Source organism: Pleurodeles waltl, chromosome 6 (genome assembly GCF_031143425.1).
Source record: "Pleurodeles waltl isolate 20211129_DDA chromosome 6, aPleWal1.hap1.20221129, whole genome shotgun sequence".
Classification (NCBI taxonomy): domain Eukaryota; kingdom Metazoa; phylum Chordata; class Amphibia; order Caudata; family Salamandridae; genus Pleurodeles; species Pleurodeles waltl.
This window is the reverse complement of record NC_090445.1, coordinates 72,883,372-72,904,792: the sequence shown is the minus strand read 5'-3', so window position 1 is coordinate 72,904,792 and position 21,421 is coordinate 72,883,372. Positions and strand designations below refer to the sequence as shown.

The window sequence follows — 21,421 nt, the reverse complement described above, 5'->3', positions numbered from 1 at the left end:
CATGGGAAATGTAGTCCCATGACCGAATCTACCCAGCCCAATGGGGAGTGCTAGGGATAGATTAACTGGAGGAAAAGAAAAAAAAAGGGGAAAAAAGAATAGAAGAGAAGCAGAGAAGAGAAAGGGACAAAAAGAGAAACAGAGGGAATGTGTGGGGGTTGAGGAGGGGATATTGGGGGGAACTGGGGAAAAGGGGGAGGGAAAGGAAAGAAGAAAGAAGGAGAGAAGAGCGGGGACAAGGATAGAGGGGGAGAAGGGGAAGGAGGGGAGAATAAAAAGGAGGAGGGGTGAAGAGAAAAAGCAGCGAGAACAGGAAATAGAGAATTGAGGAAAGAAGAATGGTGAAGGGGCGGGAGGGGAGAGGAAGGAGTAAGGACAGGGGCGGGAGGAGGGGTGGAGAGAACATCGAGGGGGAAGGTAGAGGGGGGAGAACAAATGAGGAAAAGTGGAGACAATAACAAGGAAAAAAGAAGAAAGAAAGAAAAACAGGGTGAAAAGAAGAGAGAGAGTGACAGAGGGGATGAAAGGAAAAGGGCACAGAGAAAAAAAGTGGATAAACTAAGGCGTTACTATGTGTGAAAGTATTGGTGCTGAGGGGGCCAAGTCCATTCCAGAGGGTGCAAAAATGGTAAACATAGGCGTTGCTATGTGAAAAATAGTAATGCAGAGGGGGCCAACAGACCTAGGTTGTTCACCTCTATATTGTACTGTCTCAAGTGATAAGTTAAATATGGACATCATGGAGTTCTCACACTAGTTATGTAACATTGACCATTGTATTTCATCATTCAGCCCATTAGTACCTGTTCGTAGTCGCCAGACCCATCTCTGCTCATATCGCAAAAGCTGTTGGTTCATGTCGGTCTTAGTTTGATTCAATTTGTCGATAACAAACCACTCCATGTCATCAGTCTAGTGATTATTCCTGATGTAATGGCTGGTAGGTTTGGTGGCGTTGCGTTTACAGCGAATAGTGCTCCCATGTTCACAAATGCGTGTGGCAACTCTTCTTGTCATTCCAATAAATTTGAGTTTGCACAGGCATCTAATCATGTAGGTAACATTTTTGCTGTTGCAACTTGAAAACATCTTTAACTTCCAAGTGGTATGCTGGCCTAGGTACAAACTATTTCTCTTTTTTGTGAATTGGCACACGGTGCATTTGCCACACGGATGATGACCTGATGGTGGAGGTAAATGCCAGAGAGTCAGTTGTTTCTCTGTGGGTACTTTAGCCTGAGGTCCTGTATGGACTATCATGTCTCAAATACTTTTGGCTCTCTAGAAAGCATGTAGTGGTTGGTCAAAGGGGAGTCCTCCTGATGTCAATATTTTCCACTCATCCCTTTCTTCTTGCACCTAGCAAACATCCAACAGGCTGTAGCCAGGCAGTAGCAGTTGCCGGTCTTTATTTTGTCCGATTGCACTGACACTGGATGGATGGTTGAGGGGCCCCGTCCAGTGCCTGAGACCCCCCCTGCAGCACGGGGGCTGTGGTGCCCTGGTATGTCATCCCCAACCACCTAGTTAGTCACAAGAACTTTGGAAATAATTACTTTGTAATGACCCCTGCTGGGTACTTCAGTATTGCTGTCACCATCATCAATGAACTTTGATGCTCCCCTGGATGTCAAGTCTACTCTGAGGCCATTACTGCCCCAAGTCCAACTTTTCTTCCTCCAGTGCAAGAGCTGCTGCTGCCTGTTTTTTTCTTAGCAGCCAGCCTCAATTCTCTAGAGGAAGGGCTATCTTCCTTTCTTTTGCAAAAGGCTCAGCTGCTGCTTTTTGGGTCTCGCCTAGGCAGCGCAGACGGTGTCTCTTCGAGACATGCTGTTATGTACTCTTTGGGCTAAGAGCATGGCCACTGCTGCCCGTTGCTTTTAATTGGTTCTTTGTAGTGCCTCTTGTAAGTGTGTGTTCTTTACTGGCCACTTAGTTGTGTTTGTCCCTCCTTTAGTTGCTTGGTTTCCTCCCATGGAGACTGTTACATGTATGCTTGTTCTGTTCTTAATTGATGCGTTTGTGGCACACTATTTTTTTTTGTTCAGCTTGGCTCATTTTCAGGTTTAGAATGGCAACATAGACACTCCTGTTTGGTCTATTTTGTAGGCACAGAAACAGCCAACCGGAACTCAAACCTGGTTCTCCAGTTCCAGTCAGTAGCATTTGATGTTATTCCACATCCTCTCACCAAAACAATTGGCATGCTTTGGTGTTTTGGTCTCCTTTACTTTCCCTGAGCACACCCACTGTCTACTCGGTATCCTGGGGGGGTCTGCTTATATATATATATTTTTTTTTGGTCTTTCTGACTAATATGCACTCATTATGTCCTTACGGCTAAATTGCACTCACCTTACGGCATCTTTAGTTTATAAACACTTTGACAGTATGTAAATCTGGTTAGACATTGGTCTCGCATTGTTTGTTGAATTAGTTCTGCGCCATTTAGTTTATTGCTTGCGGTCCCCCGGGACGGTCTACTCACCCAGCTGCTCCAAACACTCAGTTGGCTGCTAGGGATCATGGTGAAAAGCCCGCTCTGCGGGTCAGGCTGCAGCAAGAAGGCTGGTCCATGCTCCTAAGTTGGCACAGCAGCCACTTGGGTCACTCTCTCAGGAAGTACATGTTGCCTCTTCGGGTTGCCGGTTTCAGTCTCCGGGTCCAGAGCTTTAGTCCCTTGCCACCACCTTTAGCATGGTGTGAGGGCTCTTCTATGCGTTATGAGTCAGCAGTGGGCTCCAGTGGCGCCACCACCCCAGGTGCCTCCGGGCTTGCACTTCCGATGGTGACCCAGCAGCATGTGGCCCACTGCGGCGCCCCCATCTCCTGCATTCCAAGCGGTCCAGCGGCAAGTACAGGACGGGGCCTGTGAGACCAGACTCCGGCCATACAGGACTCCACCTGCATACCCAACTGCCAGTTCAAGACTGTTTTAACAACCATCTTGTCAGAAAGACTGAGGAAATGACAGCACACAAAAGAAAAGCAACTGGATGTAGTAATATTTTAAAGCATACTTTTATTATTTGTCAGTGATTGTGAATTATTTGAAAGTAAACTCTTTGCACAAAATCGACCCAAACAGTTGCGATACATGTTCACAGTTGTGTTTGTTCGACTCAAAATAAAGTAAAATTTAGTGTTTCAACTTTTCAACCTGTTTACTGTACGCTGACTTCACTCCAAAATGTTGCTCTATTAACACCCATCCCAGCCATCACTGCTGGACCTTCATTACAGAGGGATTAGAGGACCTCTACAAATGTTCATTCAGCAGCTGGGGGTGCTGGCCCCATGACTCACAGTCATGGCTGAGTACAAATGGCACTATAAAGTCAGAGGAAAGTGTAATACAACTATTCCCAGATATTGCTTATAGTGAACAGTAGAGGCGCCTTGAACTGTTAACCGATCGTTACATGCTCTCAAAGCCCCTAGAATCTCAATCACGTGTTTGCCTCAGTGCTCCTCATTGTAAACCATCATTGCTATTTACTTTTCCCACTGAGACACGGTAGCATGCAGTCCCCTTTCTATGCACATGATTTTCATACACGTCTCTATTAGGGGTGGCTTTTGTTTATGGAAGTGGCGTCTCACACAAGCTTCTCCAGTGCCAGCTGTTCGCTGTCAACAGACCTGAAGCAAAAGTCTGTAACACTTGAAATAAGTACTTCTCAATACAGTGCTATAATGTACTTAGTAGTGTCAAAGCTTCCACGTTAAAAACAGAAGATGTTGTGCGCCCAGGATAATGTGCTGCATGGCTAAATACTTATAAGGTCCCCAAAGGCAAGACCTATTGGCTATGCCAATGCTTTTTTAAACATGTAGGTAGGCTATTATTTACCTTTTGGGAAGGGATAGTGCGAACAAAAGCGTTCAAATAAAATGTCCTCAAATTAATCTAAACAAAGTTCTAAACTGTTTTCCTAATTCTAAAGGTTGAGACCAGAGAGATGGCAAATAAGAACTTAAGAGGCGCTAGGCACCTTCAACTATAAGAACACTAAGGGTTGATACAGAGGTGAGACATGATGACACGTGAACAAAGATCTATCCTCCTGGAACACTTGCAAATGATGGTTACATGAGGAAGAATTCTAAGGTGATTCAATTGTGTTAAGGTTTAATTATTGTAGTATTAACACGTATTGAAACAATAAAAAAGAAAACAATATATTAAGAGAATCAGAAGCTGATGTTCTTGTCCTTAAGGGCAAAATTATTATATTTTCTGAAAATGCCAAAATATATTGGCATATTAAAATGAAAAGTTGGTCTTGGGGAACTAGAGTATTTTCAGGAAACGGCAGGCTGGTATTTAAACCACAATTAGTGTATTATTAGTAGAAATTGACAAGCTGATGCTTAGGGGCAAAATATTAGCATTTCCAAAGTATTTTAAAGTTTATACTTGAATGATAGCTCATGCGGCATTTGGGACGCACACTGTAAACATAGGCCGTAGATACGAGTTGCAATGTACTATATACGTGCAACTTTACTGCTACCAGACGGTCCAACTGCCCCATTAGCATGTAATTATAAATTAAATCCCACGGAATGGGGAATTACAGTGTGGGACTGATTTCTCGGGCTTCGTTAATACCATATGGAGCATCCAATTCCGTGGGGTTTAACACTTACATTTTCTGTTCTAAGCAGATGGTAAATATATGTGGGGACGTCTGGGTGGTGTGCGGGGTGGGTGTGTGCGCCACCCCGTAAGGAAGAAAAGAGGGGAGTGAGTATTGGTTGCTGCCATAGAGCCTCGTGCAATTTTACAGTGCAACATTCCCACTTGATAAAATGCTAGCCCAAGCTGCATCTGGCAGAATAGAATCACATGTGGTAATCCTGCTCCGCCTAACCCAGAACCAGGCCCAAACTGGTATTATTTCAGTTTCATTGGTTCCCGAGGGCACTTGCCTGTTACTTAAAGATTATTTCCTGTTTCCTCATCAATGTTTAGAGATTTTTATAACATTGCTATCCAACTTCTGTCAGAGGCCTGAGCTTTACTTTTTCAATGAAACCTGATGCATATGGTTCTAACCAAACCTGAATGGTGCCTCTGTTTTCTTAGGCAATACATCTGATAATCTGAGGAATAGATTATTTGCCCAAATTGTTAGATCTGTGCTATTTGACATTCACCATTGCCACACGACTGAGAAGTTCCTTCGAAAAAAACTGAATGAGAAAAATGAAAGGATATTCACACTAAGAGATGAAGGTATAAGCTTGGTGTATTTTGAGAAAAGGCAGAATGCCAGGCCAAACTGAATATCTAGATTATTGTTTAAGTGCTTGTAACCACCACCCCAAACTCCCCCATGAAGCCGAATTTAGCAGGCCAGGAGTCACCAGAACAGTTTATGAGCTGCACTTCAAAATTGCTTGAGAAATCCATGGCCTTTTTGAAACTTCTTGGAAGATTTTGTTTGAAATTTCACATCTGTAGGGTCACTACTAGTGTAAGCGTAGGGAAGGTTTTCACTTTTATTTTGCCTGGTGGAGCGGGTGAGAGGATTGTTGAACATTCTCTGGGTGACATTTAAATGTTCCTTCAGCATGGGCTGAACAGCATCTGTTCTTATCACAGGCTTCTTCGGAGGATGCTTAGGTACCTCAAATATACCTGCGGAAGCCATCTTTATGCTCTCCACAGGAGTCTGAAAGATATCGACATTACTCTCTGGAGAGATTTCCATTACAAAGCCTTCTCTGTCCTGGCCTATGTCTTCGAAAGTCAAATTAGAAAAAAAGGGTTGCATACAATGTTCTTCTTCACGCTGTAGGACTGGGAGGCCAATCGGTTGAGAGAGATTGACAACATCCAGGTACATTGTCGCTGCATCTGTGCTTCTTGCAAGTTTCTGAGATCCAGGCTCAGGAAGAACTATGTCTGGATCCAGAGTCCACGCCTCTGTAGAGAGAATAGAGAAACCACAGAAACTTAATATGGCTACAGATACAAAAGACCATGAAGAACTGTTGAGCGCAAGTGTTAAAATAAGTGTTAACCTAGTTCTGAGAATGGGTTAAACTTTGAGGTCCTGATTCACAAAGGTAATATTTCCGCGATGAACATGCCACGTGAAAAGTTAGGATAGGAATACGCATAGCCTAGCATAGGAATATCCTATCGTTTTATGTGCTGAGTTCTCCGTAGTCGTAAACTTACAATTAACTGTGTTTGTGATACAAAAACATATGTAAACTTACACAAGAGTGGAAGTTCACCTTTGTGAATATTTGCAGCCCCCTGGAGACTTACCAGAGGTTTTGTGGTAGCCCCAGGTCCAGACACAAGCCTTAACATATTCTGAGTATGGCCTTCATGTGACTTCACTGTTGTTTTTCTTCATGACACAGCATATGTTGCATGAGTGTTTTGGGCTGTGTGGCTGTGCATGGCTGAAGATGTCCTGAGCTGGTGACGTCAGTCATGTGACACAGTGACTCTGATGTCACATTAGAATGTTAAGTGAGAGTGACCATTTGTGATCAAAAGAGAAGGAGTTTCACAGAAACTAGGAAATCAGAGGGCTCTTTACTATTAGGATTCACGAAAGTGACCTATATATGAAAAAATATCTCACCCAGTGGATATTTAAAGTCCTTTAGCCATACAAAAGGATGATGGACTGAGCGCTGATCAAATCAGTCTTGACCCGGTTCTTCATGGGAACAGTTCAGCCCGAACTGCCACCATGGACGAAGTGCTGGACAATGCAAACACTCATCCCCAGTCACAGATCTGAGTTTAATCCATGGTTCTTTTGCTCACCATACCACCCCAGTTTAGACCCAGCCATATACAAATCAGTCTTGACCCTGTTCCTCATGGACTGGAAACAAGCATCCTGGGACCGGTTTCAGGGTTTAAAGTCCTACCCACTGCGCCCACCATGCTTTTTATGGAAGGGGGGCAGGCTACCATTTTGATGGTCAGTAGTGGTTTTGAGCTGCATTGACTGAGAGGTTACCCTTACAAGAAGGTGCCAGTATCCCAAAAGACTGGTAGGTAGACATGAAGGGCATTTTGAGTGTGCAGTGTGAGTAAAGAAAGAATGAGCGAGTCCAAGGATTAGGGGTACTTTCACAGTTTATAAACTTCGCTGAGGCCCACACTGAGTGCCCAGGTATCAGACCCAGTATTCCATACCACCCCCAAGTTACTGTAATTCGGGCAGTGAAAAGCGCAATGGGGCTGTCCATGGGCGCCCCCGATGCCCCCTTTCCGCCAGTCTTTGCAACAGGACTCGTAATTCCCTGGGCATCACTGCTTCCAGCGCTGCCCTAGCGGGTTACAACCGCAGAGACCGCAAGTTTGTCGACAACCTGGCAGTGCCGGCGGTCGGACCGTGGGGGCTCCGCCACGGTCGTAAAGTGGCGGTCGGACCACCACTTTTGCGGCGGTCCAACCGCCACCGCGAGTGTGGCGGTCTTAAGACTGCCACACTCGTGATGCAGGCCATAGTGTGCAATTTCGCATTTTGAATCAATTTGGATAGCAGAATAGGGTTTGCATCTGCCGTTCTGTCCCTCTTCACATAGGTTTTAAGAAAACATTTGTTTGCTCTATCGTCTATAGTTGCAGATAATTTTTGAAGTGCCTATGTATATTCCACATTTTACCCCATCATACTTGAATGATAAAGTAGAGTAGCCTGCAGCTTTCAGGTCTGCATAGTGTTGTAATCAACGATGTCAATTCAGATGTTGCAGTGAAGCAATCAATAATGTTACAGATAATGTCATGAGTAATGTAATATGTAAGGTAATTATAAGTGCTTGGTGAGGGCGCAATTAATAGTTATTTCATAACACAAATGATACTTATTTGAGGTAAATATAACCAGTTAATTACAAAAATGGTATGTGTTCACTGACATTTTCAACTAACTATTAGATCCCTTTAACCTTTGTTTTTTTCAGTTAATTTTTAAAGTTTTCTTAATGTAAAGCAAGATATTATTACAATTCCTAACTATGACATGACAATTCTGTTTTTTTTCCAGTGAATTTCTATGTTTTTACGTAAAGTAAGATGTCTATTGCTGTGCACGGTGGGGGATTAGCTACCGGACCTGTAACCAGCCCCTGTGCCCAACTCCTCGCTGCTGCACATGGCAAACTATGTCATGTGACAATATAAAGAAAGTGATTTTATGTAAGGAAGATCTACTGTTTTTATCAAAAGGGCAGAATACCAAAATATAATAAAAAGTAGGGCTATTGGCTTTATCAAGGGGTCATCACTTGAACATACATTAAGCAGACTTACTGATTGTGTCAAAGAGTTAACAATAAGTATAATCAATGAATATTTTATAAATTCACACATTGCAATGTTTAATAATAGATATTGTCCAAAATTATTTTCGATAAACCATTTTAAAAATAAAATTAATGTCTAAGTATTTTTTACGGCCACAAAGCACTGCCTTCGATGCAGGAGGACCATGCAGCCAGCAGTCAGCCAGCAGTCCATGCAGTAGGACGCGTTTCACCAGGCTCCTGCTCGACGACCCCACATCCCTAGCAATCCTGGACAAACGGAGTCCCCAATAGTGTTGGGCTCTCTGGCATTACCCCTCTAATTAATCTGGGCCCTGCTGAGAACCCTGAGAATGGAGCGGGTGAAGGAAGAGGACCGTTTGTCTCCCCTGTTGCTAGAGGCCCAGGGAAACTGCGAGGGATGCAACAAAATGGCAGTGCCCAGTGCACAGGGATAAGAGAATCCTCTTGAAGCTGCGGAGTAGAGGAAGTCCCGCAGGCTGGGGAGAAGAACCTGAGTGATCCCAGCGGCCCTGGTTACTTGCCAGCCGGACTGTCCAGTGGCTGAGAAGACGGGGGATAGCCACGGAGACCAAAGAGGCCACTGCTCTTCAGAACAGCTCCTGCAGAACAGCAGCAGGAACAAAGAGCAGAGGTGAGGAGATTGGGTCACGAGGCAGGCATCGCCGATGGAGCCAAGGTGGAACTCAGAAGTGTGCTTACGGCGATCACAGTGGAGGCAGTAGAAGACCCTTGGCAGTCAGACAAGTAGTAGAACTAAGATATTGCCCTGATGGCAGACGGTGGAGAAATGTGTCAGAGGCACTAGCAGCACTTGAGCTCTTAAAAGGTGAGGGAGAAGGCTGGTTCTGCAATCCCCGGGCACAGAACATTGCAGAGCCTGTGTGTCAGCGCCTGGGAGAACAGAGAAGAGGCAAAGAGAAATGGCACAAAACTAGCACAAGCACCCCCCAGTGAGAGGAGTACATGGCCTGGTGTGGCGCTGTGAACTATCGCCTGGAGCACCATGATAATTTGAAGGGAACAAGAAAGGAGACGGGTCCACCCAGTTGTGTAGAGACGGGAACGGCGCTCAGCCCCACCAGCGCATTGCCACGTGAAATGCCTTGAAGCCCTCAGATGGGCGGGGTTAGAGTGGGCCACTAGCCCGTGCCCTGCACAGTGGAGGAAGTAACCCAGCGACGCAGGCAAACTCAAAGACCGCCATAGAAGCAGAGGCAACCGATTGGAGGAGTGCCTGGGAAGCTCCCTGTCCCTAATTGCCGATATGGGGAAAATAACTAAGAAAAAGGACGGAGCAGGGGGAGCAGCACAGAGTGGTGAGATGCCCTCAACAAGAATGAAGACTACAACAGAAGAGCCCCAGCGGGACCCCACGCTGACAGACATCCTGCAAGCCATCACAACCACGACAGGGACACTAGAAACCAAAATAGATGCACGGGAGTAGACCTTGATATTCTTAAAGGCGATAATAGACGACTGGCCGAAAGAGTCACTGCGACTGAAAAGACGCTAACAGAACTGAACTCCAATGTAGTCTCCTTGCAGACCAGGCTAACTACGATGGAGACGAAGGTGCGCACCCTAGAACTCTGGGAAGAGGGCAGTGAGAATAGGTCCCGGAGGAACAATATCTGCATTGTAGGTATGCCTGAAAGAGCAGAGAGGGGAAATGCATTATCGTACTTGGAGAGATGGCTGCCAGAGGAGGTAGCAGCAGAGGGACTCACCCCCTTCTACGTGTTGGAGAGGGCACACAGGGTCCCTGCAAGGCCACCACAACCTGGAATGCCCCCAAGGACGATTGTAGCTCATCTCTTGCATTACCGAGATCGTGACCATATCCTGGCAAGAGTGCGAGTGAAACATGAAATAACAGACAATCATAAGGTGATTATCTTCCTTGAATTTACTAAGGCCATACAAAAGCAAAGAGTGACATTCATTGAGGCAAAGCGAGACTGCAGCACCTGAATGTGAAGTATGCCATGATGTTTCCTGCCCACCTTAGAGTCTCCACGGCTGAGGGGATGCACTTCTTTCAATCACCCAGAGAGATATGGGACTGGTTAGACCTCCTACAGCAGCCTGGGCCTAGCCATGCACCTTTGCTGGAGAAGAGTGCACAGATGAAGAAAACCAAGAAAAGAGTACGGAGCCCTAACGTAGGCATACCAACTGACAAACAAGCACGAAAAGGTCGGCAGAGGGTGACAGAAACAGTGGCAGAGATGAGCAAGCAGGGACGAGAAGGCATCAGCCTGACGGCAACAAAGACAAGTCGCAAGACCTCCATCTCTAGCGAGGAAGGATCCTCTGCCCATTCGCCAAAAATCACCCCCAGCATGGCAGATGAATGCTTCTGGGACTGCCTGATACGTATTAAAAGTGGCCTAGCAGTTGACGGTGTTTAGAGGGAATTCCCTACTCACTCTTTATCCAAGAGGAGCACAGTCACAAGTGAACTAGCTGAACAGTTGGGCATGAAATAGGGACCAGGTCTTGGGCAGGCCAACTGATGCGATATAAGAGCTGCCTGAATGGACTGAACTGGACGGAGATTACAGAGTAAAGCTAGGAGACAGCTATAAGATGTTAATGCTGGTAGATTGGGGGGGGGGAAGTCGGGCGGGATGCAATTTGTTGACTGCAACCACTCTCTCGACGTTGGTTGGTGGATACCTCCACCAATATTAAACTAAGGCCCTCATTCTGACCTTGGCGGGCGGCGGAGGCCGCCCGCCAAAGTCCCGCCGTCAGGTTACCGTTCCGCGGTCGAAAGACCGCGGCGGTAATTCTGACTTTCCCGCTGGGCTGGCGGGCGGTCGCCTTCAGGCCGCCCGCCAGCCCAGCGGGAAAGAGGCTTCCACGATGAAGCCGGCTCGGAATCGAGCCGGCGGAGTGGAAGCTGTGCGACGGGTGCAGTTGCACCCGTCGCGTATTTCACTGTCTGCGCAGCAGACAGTGAAATACATTTAGGGGCCCTCTTACGGGGGCCCCTGCAGTGCCCATGCCAGTGGCATGGGCACTGCAGGGGCCCCCAGGGGCCCTGCGACCCCCCCTACCGCCATCCGGTTCCCGGCAGGGCGGACCGCCGGGAACTGGATGGCGGTAGGGGGGGTCGGAATCCCCTCAGCGGCGCAGCCCTTGGGAGCACCGCCGGCCTGTCGGCGGTGCTCCCGCGGTCCTCCAACCCGGCGGTCATGGACCGCCAGGGTTGGAATGACCACCTAAGTGTTGTAGTTTGGATGAGGAGAGGGACAACTTGTCCTGGGGATGGGGAGTTCTGGGGTTAGTTCTACGTTAGACAGTTTTAGGGAATGGGGTGCCCTGAGTCACATCGCCACAAGAATACTATTGGAGAGCCGCAAGCTCCCTGAAGGGTACGGGGTACAATTTAGACAGACAGAGATAGGGAAAGACAAGATTACACATGGCAGGCACCACAAAAAAATAAGATGATTACATGGAATATTAAAGGGATTGCATACGATGGCTAAGCGGTATAAAGGCCATGTAGGAGGGCGCCGCAAGAGTCCATATCCTGGCGCTCCTCGAACGCCTCGCCAGGTCTCCAACCCCGTCGTCATGGAGACGCGTGGGGGAGGAGACGGAAGTCGGCCCCGGAGTTCCGGGTTGCCGACATTGAAGAAGGACGCAGCGGGACGGGACAGGACTTCTCCTCGGGACGCGATACGGAGGCAGAGGGAGAGACCATACGCCAACGCGAGAAGGAGAGAGACGCCAAGCCAGACCACGCAGAAGAAACGGGGAGAAGCGCCAAACCGGACCGAGAAGGAGAGACGGAGAGAAGCGCTAACCCGGGACACCAAGGAAGGGAGAGGGAAGAAAAGACTGAAGAGCCACCCCGAGAGGAGACGAAGGACGCGACAGCCTGCCACGGCCCAGGAGGGTCGTGGCTGGACAAGGTACGTGCTCTAGTAAAGGGCCGCAGCAGAACCCAGGGAAGGGGAAGGGTAGGAAGCGAGGGGAGGATTGGAAAGGGGTGGAAAGGGGAGGAAGGGAGACAGGGTGACTATTTCTAAAAGGGGAGCGTCTGAGGTGGGATAAGTTCCCTGAGCACCATAATATTCACGTATACTGTGTTGACACTAGGAAAAAGAAACCCACTCACCTCCCCACTAAAAGAATAGAGTAACCCCTCCATCACACCCCCCCCCCTTTCGTATTTCACCTCCTCTCACATACCCCTATATACAGAAACAAACAAGTGTTTACCCTCCCCACTTACCGGCTGCCACCTTGTTTGTGTTCTTCCGAGGAAACCTGCCGCCAGGATAAAGGAACACGCCATCTGGAAAGGAAAAGAAAGGGAAGAAATAAACAACCCCATCTGAGACGGATAGAGACCAGAGCGGGAAGAGAAGAAAAGGAAAAGGAAACTCAGAACCATGAGTTACTAACAGACTATTCTAGTTTATTTTCCCCTTACTGCCGCCAAGAACAATAAAAAGCACGTAAACCCCTGAAAAGGGTAGTTAACCTCAGTGTTTGTGTCCTCTATCACCGCTACACCACACCCATCGCCTACAGGCCACTCTTATCTACAGCATAGAGGGGTGCAAATTGCACTCCAACAAGAAACACACCTAACAGCCAGAGAAGGGCTAGCACTACAGCGCAGATGGCGAGGCAAGCTATATTACACTACATACTCTGCATATGTGCAAGAGGCACTGATTTGGATCCGGGCGGGGGTACCGTTTCAACACACGGGCCAAGTGATAGATCCGGAGGGTCTATACGTGGTAGTACCAGCCAATTAGATGGCCGGGATGTAGTGCTAGGTGGCATATATGGCCCAAATGAGGATCAAATACAGTTCTTTGCAGACCTATCCTGAATCTTGGCCCCCCATTTAATGGGTCCGGTAATACTGGGATGAGACTACAGTTGTGTAGCGGGCCCCACACTGGATAGATCATACCCACCTCTTCCAAGTAGGCAGACTGAGAGAGTAGCTCCCACCTTTTCAAGCTGGCAGACAGAATGGGGGGTGATAGACTCTTGGAGAATGCGTCATCCCAAGGATAGAGATTATTCTTACCATTCCATCATATATGATCTGCATGTAAAATTAGATGCTATACTATGTTCCCCGGAGGTACACACTCAGGTATATACAACAGAATATCTGTCTCATACTATATCAGATCACAATCCCCTATTACTCTGCCTTAGATGGGGGGAGGAACGCCCCAGCATATTGACATGGCGATTGCGCCTGGAAACCCTAGAAGATCCAGTATTTCGCACTGCAATAGGCACGGCTATTACTCAATATTTTGAAGAAAATAAACCACAGGTACAGCCACACTGCCCCCTGACAGAATGGGGTGCATTTAAAACAGTAATAAGAGGAAGATGCATCTCAGAAATGGTAGGGGTCAGGACCTTACTTCAAGAGGTCCTAGAGGCAGAGACACTGCTCCGGGAGAGTGAAAAAACACTGCCCTGGCCAACTAGCAATGCAACAGGAGCTCCTTGCCGCAAAGGAAACAGTGGAAATTTGCAGATTTCAACAAAATATGCCAATCTTTGCTCACATGGATTGAAACAATACTGCCAAAGAACATACTGCATAATTTGCCTTTTCTTGTGGTATTATTTAGATAACTTTACTGCATATTTTGATCTTACACTTACCTCTAGTGCCTGGATAGTAGTTTTTGGGGCTTTCGTGATGATAAAACTCATATTACATAGGAGAAGCATGGAGTATTGTCCATATCTGACAGTTCCCAGTGAAATACGAGTTTATATACCATTGCAGTTTGTGCAATAAAAGCCCACAATGTAATATATATTATATACAACAAAACTGGTGATAGCCAGCGGCTAGCTTTATTTGTTGCTAGCTTTAGTTATGTCAGATTTTCCCAGAAGAGGCTTTTTTTTTTATTTTTGATAACTTTGGCATAGTGGACTAATGTGCATAAACCTTTTAAACAGGTATTTCAGATTCATGGCAGGCACCACAACTTTTGTGCAGATCTGTGAAATATGGGTTAAGGGTAGGGGTGGGGGATCAACAAAGTGACTTTTTCCATTTTAAATCTCATAGGAATTTGTGTTCTCGACTACATAAAAAAGCTGAACAGAATTACACCACACTTGGCATTTGAGTAGAACTTTCCTCAAGAAAGTGCTTTGCTTGGTTAGGTGGAAATCGACTCAATAGTTTGAGTGTCCAAGAACCAATTAAAAAAAATAAACTACTTTGATTTGGTGAGTAAGCTTATTCTCCCATCATCCATTTTAGAGTTGCAGACCAAAGAGAAAAATCTATTGCACCCACCATTGTAGGACAAGGGACTATGGCCCACTTGTCTTGAAAAGTAAATGAAGATGCAATAATTGACTGCAGAAGCATTCAAGCCCAGTGGCCAACCATCATTGTGCATGTCGGAATGTTTCATAGTTTATTTGGTATTTACCTTTAAATTCTCTGATCTTCTCTTGTATATAGGCATGTTGGCTGATGAAGCTCTGCAGATTCTGCACAGTTGAGTCCACTGAGTCATTCTTCAGCAATAGAACCTTCAGACTATCAGACCTGTGGATAACCCAAAATATTTATTAAGTCTGTGCGTGTGTGCATATGTTATAGTAAATCAAGGAACACGTAGGTACTTTTTTATGCTTGTGACTGGTTGTCACTTATTAGACGACACAAAAGACGAAGAAACACAGAGCATGAATAGCACAGTGGAATATTAATAGGAAGAAAGAAAGTCTCTGGAATCTGTGATACATTTTCAGATAATTCCGTTGTCTACTGTGTTAGAATACCACACTTTTTTCAAATTCAAGGAAGGAAGTAAATCAGCATCATGCCCGTCAAAGATTATATCTAAAATACAGAGAACTAGCTCAGGAATGCGGAATCAAAACTTTGAAATGTAATCCATGGCAGAGGAGATGCAACTCACTGAGATCTTGATAAATATGATCATGCACCCTCTCAAAAGTCTCCCTGAATTCAGTAGTCGCCACGGTACGCTGACCCAAGCCTTCACAAAGCTTGTCTTCACCTATGTAGAAGTCAGGTTGAACCTAGATGTGCAAAAGTATCAATTCAAGACTGTAAAATCCCAGTCCTGAATCATATATTAAAAACTAGTGAAATTTTATATCTGTTAATTCACACTCACAAAGTTTTAACGTCCACCAATATTGCAGATCAGTCATATAGCAGGGATAAGAATAGGATTGTGTATGTTTTTAGGTGGGACATCATACAAATGTCCTCCAAACTCATACTGTGGTAGGTATTTAAGTACATCTTGGATGTATGAAATGCTGGTAAACCTGCTGCTGTCCTCTCAGAGGGCGAAAGAGGATGGAACAAACATAATTTTAAAAAGGGAAATGGGGAATGAGATTCTTTACAAGAGAAAGGCAGAGTGAAAAAAGAAAAACCAAGTTAAATAGGGCTAATAAACATTTGATGTTCATTTATGTATGCAAAATGTTATATCTGTTCAAATCGGGCCTGCAGAAATGTTACATTTGTGCGTACTTGCAGAAGCCTGCAAGTCTTGTAGTTATTTTGGAGGGTTCGTTGGATTCTTTGTGAATTCCTAAAATATAAAATCTGCACCAGTTGTAGATTTTTGAGGATCAGACCTTGTGCTTGCTACCGGTCTACTGACAGGTAAACTCGTTTTTTCTAAGTCTAAGCTCGTTGGATAGTAACTACACTCTCCCCATTACAAGCAGAATTTTCACTAAATTCAGTTTTACATTATTTAAGATCCAAGGAGACAGGATGAGGAAGAAAAGTGGGAGGAGGTGATTGTGTGAACATGGGGCGGTAAGATTATTATCTAACCTAAAGTACAAGATCACATGAAAAGGATATCTTAGAGTAAAGTTGACTACAACTGACCTGGAAAATATAAAAAGCTGAGAACATAAAAAGCTGAGAAAGGTCTGTGCTATGAGACCTTACCTGAGAAAAGAATCATACCTGTTCAAGATGTTCCGCACATCCTAGAGTGAGGGAGAGAAAGAGACAAAGGGAACAGGTCAGTGCTCATCCCATATAATGTCTGCATGTGTGTGTGGTATGCCAGACTGATAATATTCTAAATCAAGATTAGAGGGCAGGAAGTAAAGTCTATTTTGTGCCTGCGAGTCAGATGATTCTTTATTGAAGCTCAACAAGCTGTAACCCTCTTCCCCCTTCTTTGGTTTATGTGAAGCGGTGCAATGCAATATACCTATAAAATGTTGGTCCCTTTTTAACTTTAAAACGTGGAAAGTGCCACACTGCCCAGAAATGATCAGTCTGGAGATCAAAAGTATCTATGATCTGCACTGAAATATAGAAAAAAGTATATTACCAACTTGAAACCATGATTCATGGCATCGTTGACGAGCTTTGCTAACTGTTACCCTAAGAAACACCTCTAATTGTCAAAATAGCTATTGTTTAAATGCTTTACGTTTGTCCCTCCTTGGTACGTTTGGCTACACCCTTGGACATCGACCCTCTTACGTGGCTAATTGCACATTTGCTGAAACAGCTGACTGCGAGCAAACGTATTTTTCCTTTTGTGTGTCTCCTTCACTCTGATGCTCATGGTGGCCGTGGCGCTTTGAATCGGCTCCCTTATGTCAACTGTTTTACTTTTCATTTTCAATTTATGTGGCAAGAAAAGTCCGATTAGGAGTTTCCAATCCTAATAGCTCTAATTTGAGCAAATGCAAGACCCACTGGATTGCAAATGCTCCTTTTTCTTTAGTAATCTATCCAGTCGCGTATTTTGTTTCCAGCACTGAGCAGTACTTCCTCTGGCAGCCATCTTGAATTAATTAAAGTAGGTAGTGGGCACTGATTTTATTGGCTTTACAGGTAAGGCAAGAGGGCGGCATGTGAATCCTATCTCCAGCACTTAATTCTTTATAATTTCTCATGTTTGGTTCAACATAATACCAAAAAGTTGTGCTGACATGAGCTATTAGGGGCCTGATTTAGAGACAGGTATTCCATTACAAACATGAGAGATATACGGTCTGTCTTAGTATAAGTGAATTAAGATATAATGCTTTTGTAGTAATGCGGATGGGATATCTGACATGTTTGTGACCGACTCATTGCTCTTGTCCCTTTCATGTATCAGCTCTTATCCCTTCGAGTATATTTCAGTGGACAGCCACCGTGTTTCCCTCGTGTGTGATTGGAAACATTACCATGTTCAACAGATTACAGAGAAGTATTTACTATATGTTTCTAACAGGGTAAATGCAACCTTAATGTTCCTTCAAATTAATTTTGTTAAGGGCATTTTTTTAAAAATAATGTTGGTTTTTCACTTGACTTGTTATGCAAACATCTGGCAATGACATCTTTAAAATCAATGCCCCCACTCCCTCCGACCAATTTACAACAAACTTTGTAAAATCAGTTCATAACTAGGGCTTTCATCCTGCCAAACACGACGCAAACTGGACAAGAGGTAAAACGTGGAAGGGGGTTCGAAACAAAAGTGACAACAGTGATCGGCTTCGTTTGGTCACTTCCACTGCATTGATGCATGTTCATTCAGTGGTTTTGAAGTTAAAATTAAAAAAAAGATTAGGTTTTTCCTAAGCACCGGCCGTGCATGTTTGGTTTAATGTTCATGAACATAGGCACACATCTGAAAAAACTAAAGGAAGAGCTCTGATTGGCTGAATGTTTCTGATATTCACTACTGTTAGACTTTTCATCCTTGGTGTGGTCTCCCTTAACTTTTTGCCTCTGTTCCCCAGGTTGTTGATGTGTGCTGTACTCTGATTTTGCTGTTTTTGTTACTCTGGGCACTTTACCACTGCTAACCAGTGCTAAAGTGCAAGTGCTCCTTTATACAATGTGTATGTGATTGGTTTATCCATGATTGGCATATTTGGTTTACTAGTAAGCCCCTAGTAAAGTGCACTAGAGGTGCCAGGGCCTGTAAATCAAATGCTACTAGTGGGCCTGCAGCACTGGTTGTGCCACCCACATAAGTAGCTCTGTAATCATGACTCAGACCTGCCATTGCAGTGTCTGTGTGTGCAGTTTTACCTGTAAATTCGACTTGGCAAGTGTACCCCCTTGCCAGGCCTAAACCTTCCATTTTCTTATATGTCAGACACCCCTAAGGTAGGCCCTAGGTAGCCCCAAGGGCAGGGTGCAGTGTATGATTAAGGTAGGACATATAGTAATGTGTTTTATATGTCCTGACAGTGAAATATTGCTAAATTCGTTTTTCACTGTTGCAAGGCATGTCCCTCTCATAGGTTAACATGGGGGCTACCTTTAAATCTGATTAAAGTGTAGATTCCCTTTGGGAGCGGATGGACATGTGGAGTTTGGGATCTCTGAGCTCACAGTTTAAAAATACATCTTTTAGTAAAGTTGATTTTAAGATTGTGCTTTTAGAAAGTGAGCATTTTCTTGCTTATACCATTTCTGTGACTCTGCCTGTTTGTGGATTCCCTGTCTGGGTCAGTTTGACAGTTGCTGGTTGCACCTCACACTAGACAGTGACACAAAGGGAGCTGGGGTGTAGCCAGCATATCCTGATGAGCCATCTGTGCTAGGACGAAGGGAAGGAGTGGTCACTCACACAATGCAGTCTCCAACCCCCTGGTGAGTGTCTGGGGCCTAGCCTGGGCAAGGCAGGATTTCACATTCAAAAGAGACTTTACTTTGAAGTAGGCCTACTTCAAAGGAGAAACTGGGTATAAGAAGGGCACCCAAAACCACAGACTTTAGAACACTTCTGGAAACAAGAAGGAACCTCTGCCTGAAGAAGAGCTGAAGAGCTGAGGAGAAGTGCTGCCCTGCCTGTGACTGTTCTTTGTGGAGCTATCCTGCAGTTGCTGCTTCTGCCAGAGTAAGAGGGCAAAGACTGGACTTTGTGTGCCTTCCATCTTGTGAAGAAATCTCCAAGGGCTTGATTTAGAGCTTGCCTCCTGTTGTTTGAAGTCTCAGGGACAACAAAGACTTCTCTCTGCCAGCACCTGGAGTCTCTGGAGAGACTCCTGCTCTGACAAGTGGTGCCCTATCCAGTCCCTGGGCCCTTGAAAGGAAAGCTGGTGGAAATCCAAGAAAATCGACTTCGGACCGACGCCGCTGCTGAATCCGGTGACGCCGCCTGCAGCCGACGCCGTGACCTTTGCTGGAACGCGATGCTCTTCACAGGCCTGACGCCGCTGCAGCCCCGCTGAAGTCCGCGACTCAGTGGAAGTCGCTGCACCACTTCATGACCGACGCCCCTTGAAAGTGTGCGGATTCAACGTTTCGCACAGGCGCCGCAATCCCCGACTTCGCGCATCGGCTTGTTTTCACTCTTCACCAAAGGTACTGTACTTGGTGGTCTACACGACTCCGTGTCCGGCGCCGCTGGTGTCGGCTTGTTTGGAACGACTCTGTCACGACGCCGTGTTAACATCTCATCGAAGCATTTTTGTTTCTAAGTGCTATTTTTGAGTTTAATCTTTAAAAATTCATAACTTGACTTGTATATGTCGGAATTTTGTCGTTTTGGTCTTGTTTTGTTTAGATAAATATTTCCTATTTTTCTAAACTGGTGTTGTGTCATTTTGTAGTGTTTTCATTAAGTTACTGTGTGTGTTGGTACAAATACTGTACACCTAGCACTCTGAAGTTAAGCCTACTGCTCTGCCAAGCTACCAAGGGGGTAAAAGCAGGGGTTATCTGAGGGTGATTCTCTTTTACCCTGACTAGAGTGAGGGTCCTTGCTTGAACAGGGGGTAACCTGACTGTCAACCAAAGACCTAATTTCTAACAACTACAAATAAAAAAAAACATAGAAATTGATTGTCTGCAATCCTTATAACTGAGTTTTGGAGCTACGTAACGTAAAATAGTGAATATAAGTAGGAAAGAAGATGCAGCAGGACGGGAATTGATTTGTTCGCCCCTTCCTACCGGCTTGGCCAGGATCAGAAGGTGTACAAACACCCCAACCTTACCACTGGAGCAGGGTTTAACAGGACACTTTCTTCCTTCTCATTGTCGAATGGCCAGGGAGTCATGTGTTGGCAAAGCCTGCTGCCACGAAATCTTCCTGCTCAGTTCTTCACCATCCCCACCTTGCCCAGTGGCGAGTGGGGAGTGTTTGATGCACCCTCAACTCTATCTTGCGCAAAGGTGCCAGTGGGTACAGGACAGGTGACAGCAGCCGTAGCCCCGTTCACAGCTGCAAACAGGGCACAGTGGAACCTGTCAGCTGCACCAGGAACTGTTTTGTGAACTGGCATAAATCCCTGCAGTCGCCACTCAATGGGCAAGGCAATGAGGACTGAATAATAACCTGTCCCGGCCCTTGGACGCAGCTGACAGGGCTGCTGGGCACCAGAGGGATGTAAAATGTTCTAAAAGAAAGCAGAGGACAAAGGCAACTTTTTCCACTCACACATTAGTAAAAGATCAGAAGTATTAACAGAAAAGTGTTCATTGGAAAAGATTTTAAAAATGTGTTTTGTGAAAGTGGCAGATTTCACTACTATTTTATTTACCGGGAGGGACTAAAACATTTACAAATAAAACACTGTTTGAATTAAGCATGTAAATAACTAACTACAATTGCAACCTTTCTTATCTTTGTACATTCTCTTGGGAGAGAAATGCAGCTCTTCAAGATGAATACATTTGTAAAACATATTATTCCCTCACCTTCAGTAACTCCACATCATCCTGATGACACTTCCCCTCTATGTCTTCGATCAGGTCCTTGAAGCAGGCTTTTTGTTTCTCCAGGTCAGTAATTTTCACAGAAATCTTTTGCAGGTGCTCTGTCTGTTCCTTCTCCAGCTTGGCGAGGAGGGTTTTCTTTTCTTGCTCTAGAAACTGCTGCAGATCTTCAAAGGTTCTTGTGACTTTCTCGGCCTGGCTCTGAAATTCACCCTGAAAAACATGTGGACATCAGGTCAAGCTTATGAAGGTGCCAACAGATTTCTGGAACATAATAAGTAAGTCAGCAGTCAGGTATTCAATTCGCTCATGGCACTACATTACTCAAGGTGCCATGTGCCATCACAAATGAGATAATTGTCGACTTTACTGGTGACTTAACATCATAAGACT

At 45.2% G+C, this 21,421-nt stretch overlaps 1 protein-coding gene across 1 annotated transcript in view; it reads right to left on the bottom strand.

Moving 5' to 3' along the window:
- Positions 1-3,005: 3,005 nt before the first annotated feature.
- The window catches only part of LOC138299218 (E3 ubiquitin-protein ligase TRIM39-like), a 35,309-nt gene continuing 16,893 nt past the window's right edge, over positions 3,006-21,421 (bottom strand). The window contains exons 3-7 of the mRNA XM_069237344.1: positions 21,011-21,241; positions 16,310-16,332; positions 14,775-14,893; positions 12,569-12,631; positions 3,006-5,935 (exon numbers count right to left, since the gene is read on the bottom strand). Of these exons, the coding sequence (XP_069093445.1) occupies positions 5,397-5,935; positions 12,569-12,631; positions 14,775-14,893; positions 16,310-16,332; positions 21,011-21,241 (975 nt within the window). The 3' untranslated portion in view covers positions 3,006-5,396. The remainder of the gene's footprint in view (positions 5,936-12,568; positions 12,632-14,774; positions 14,894-16,309; positions 16,333-21,010; positions 21,242-21,421) is intronic.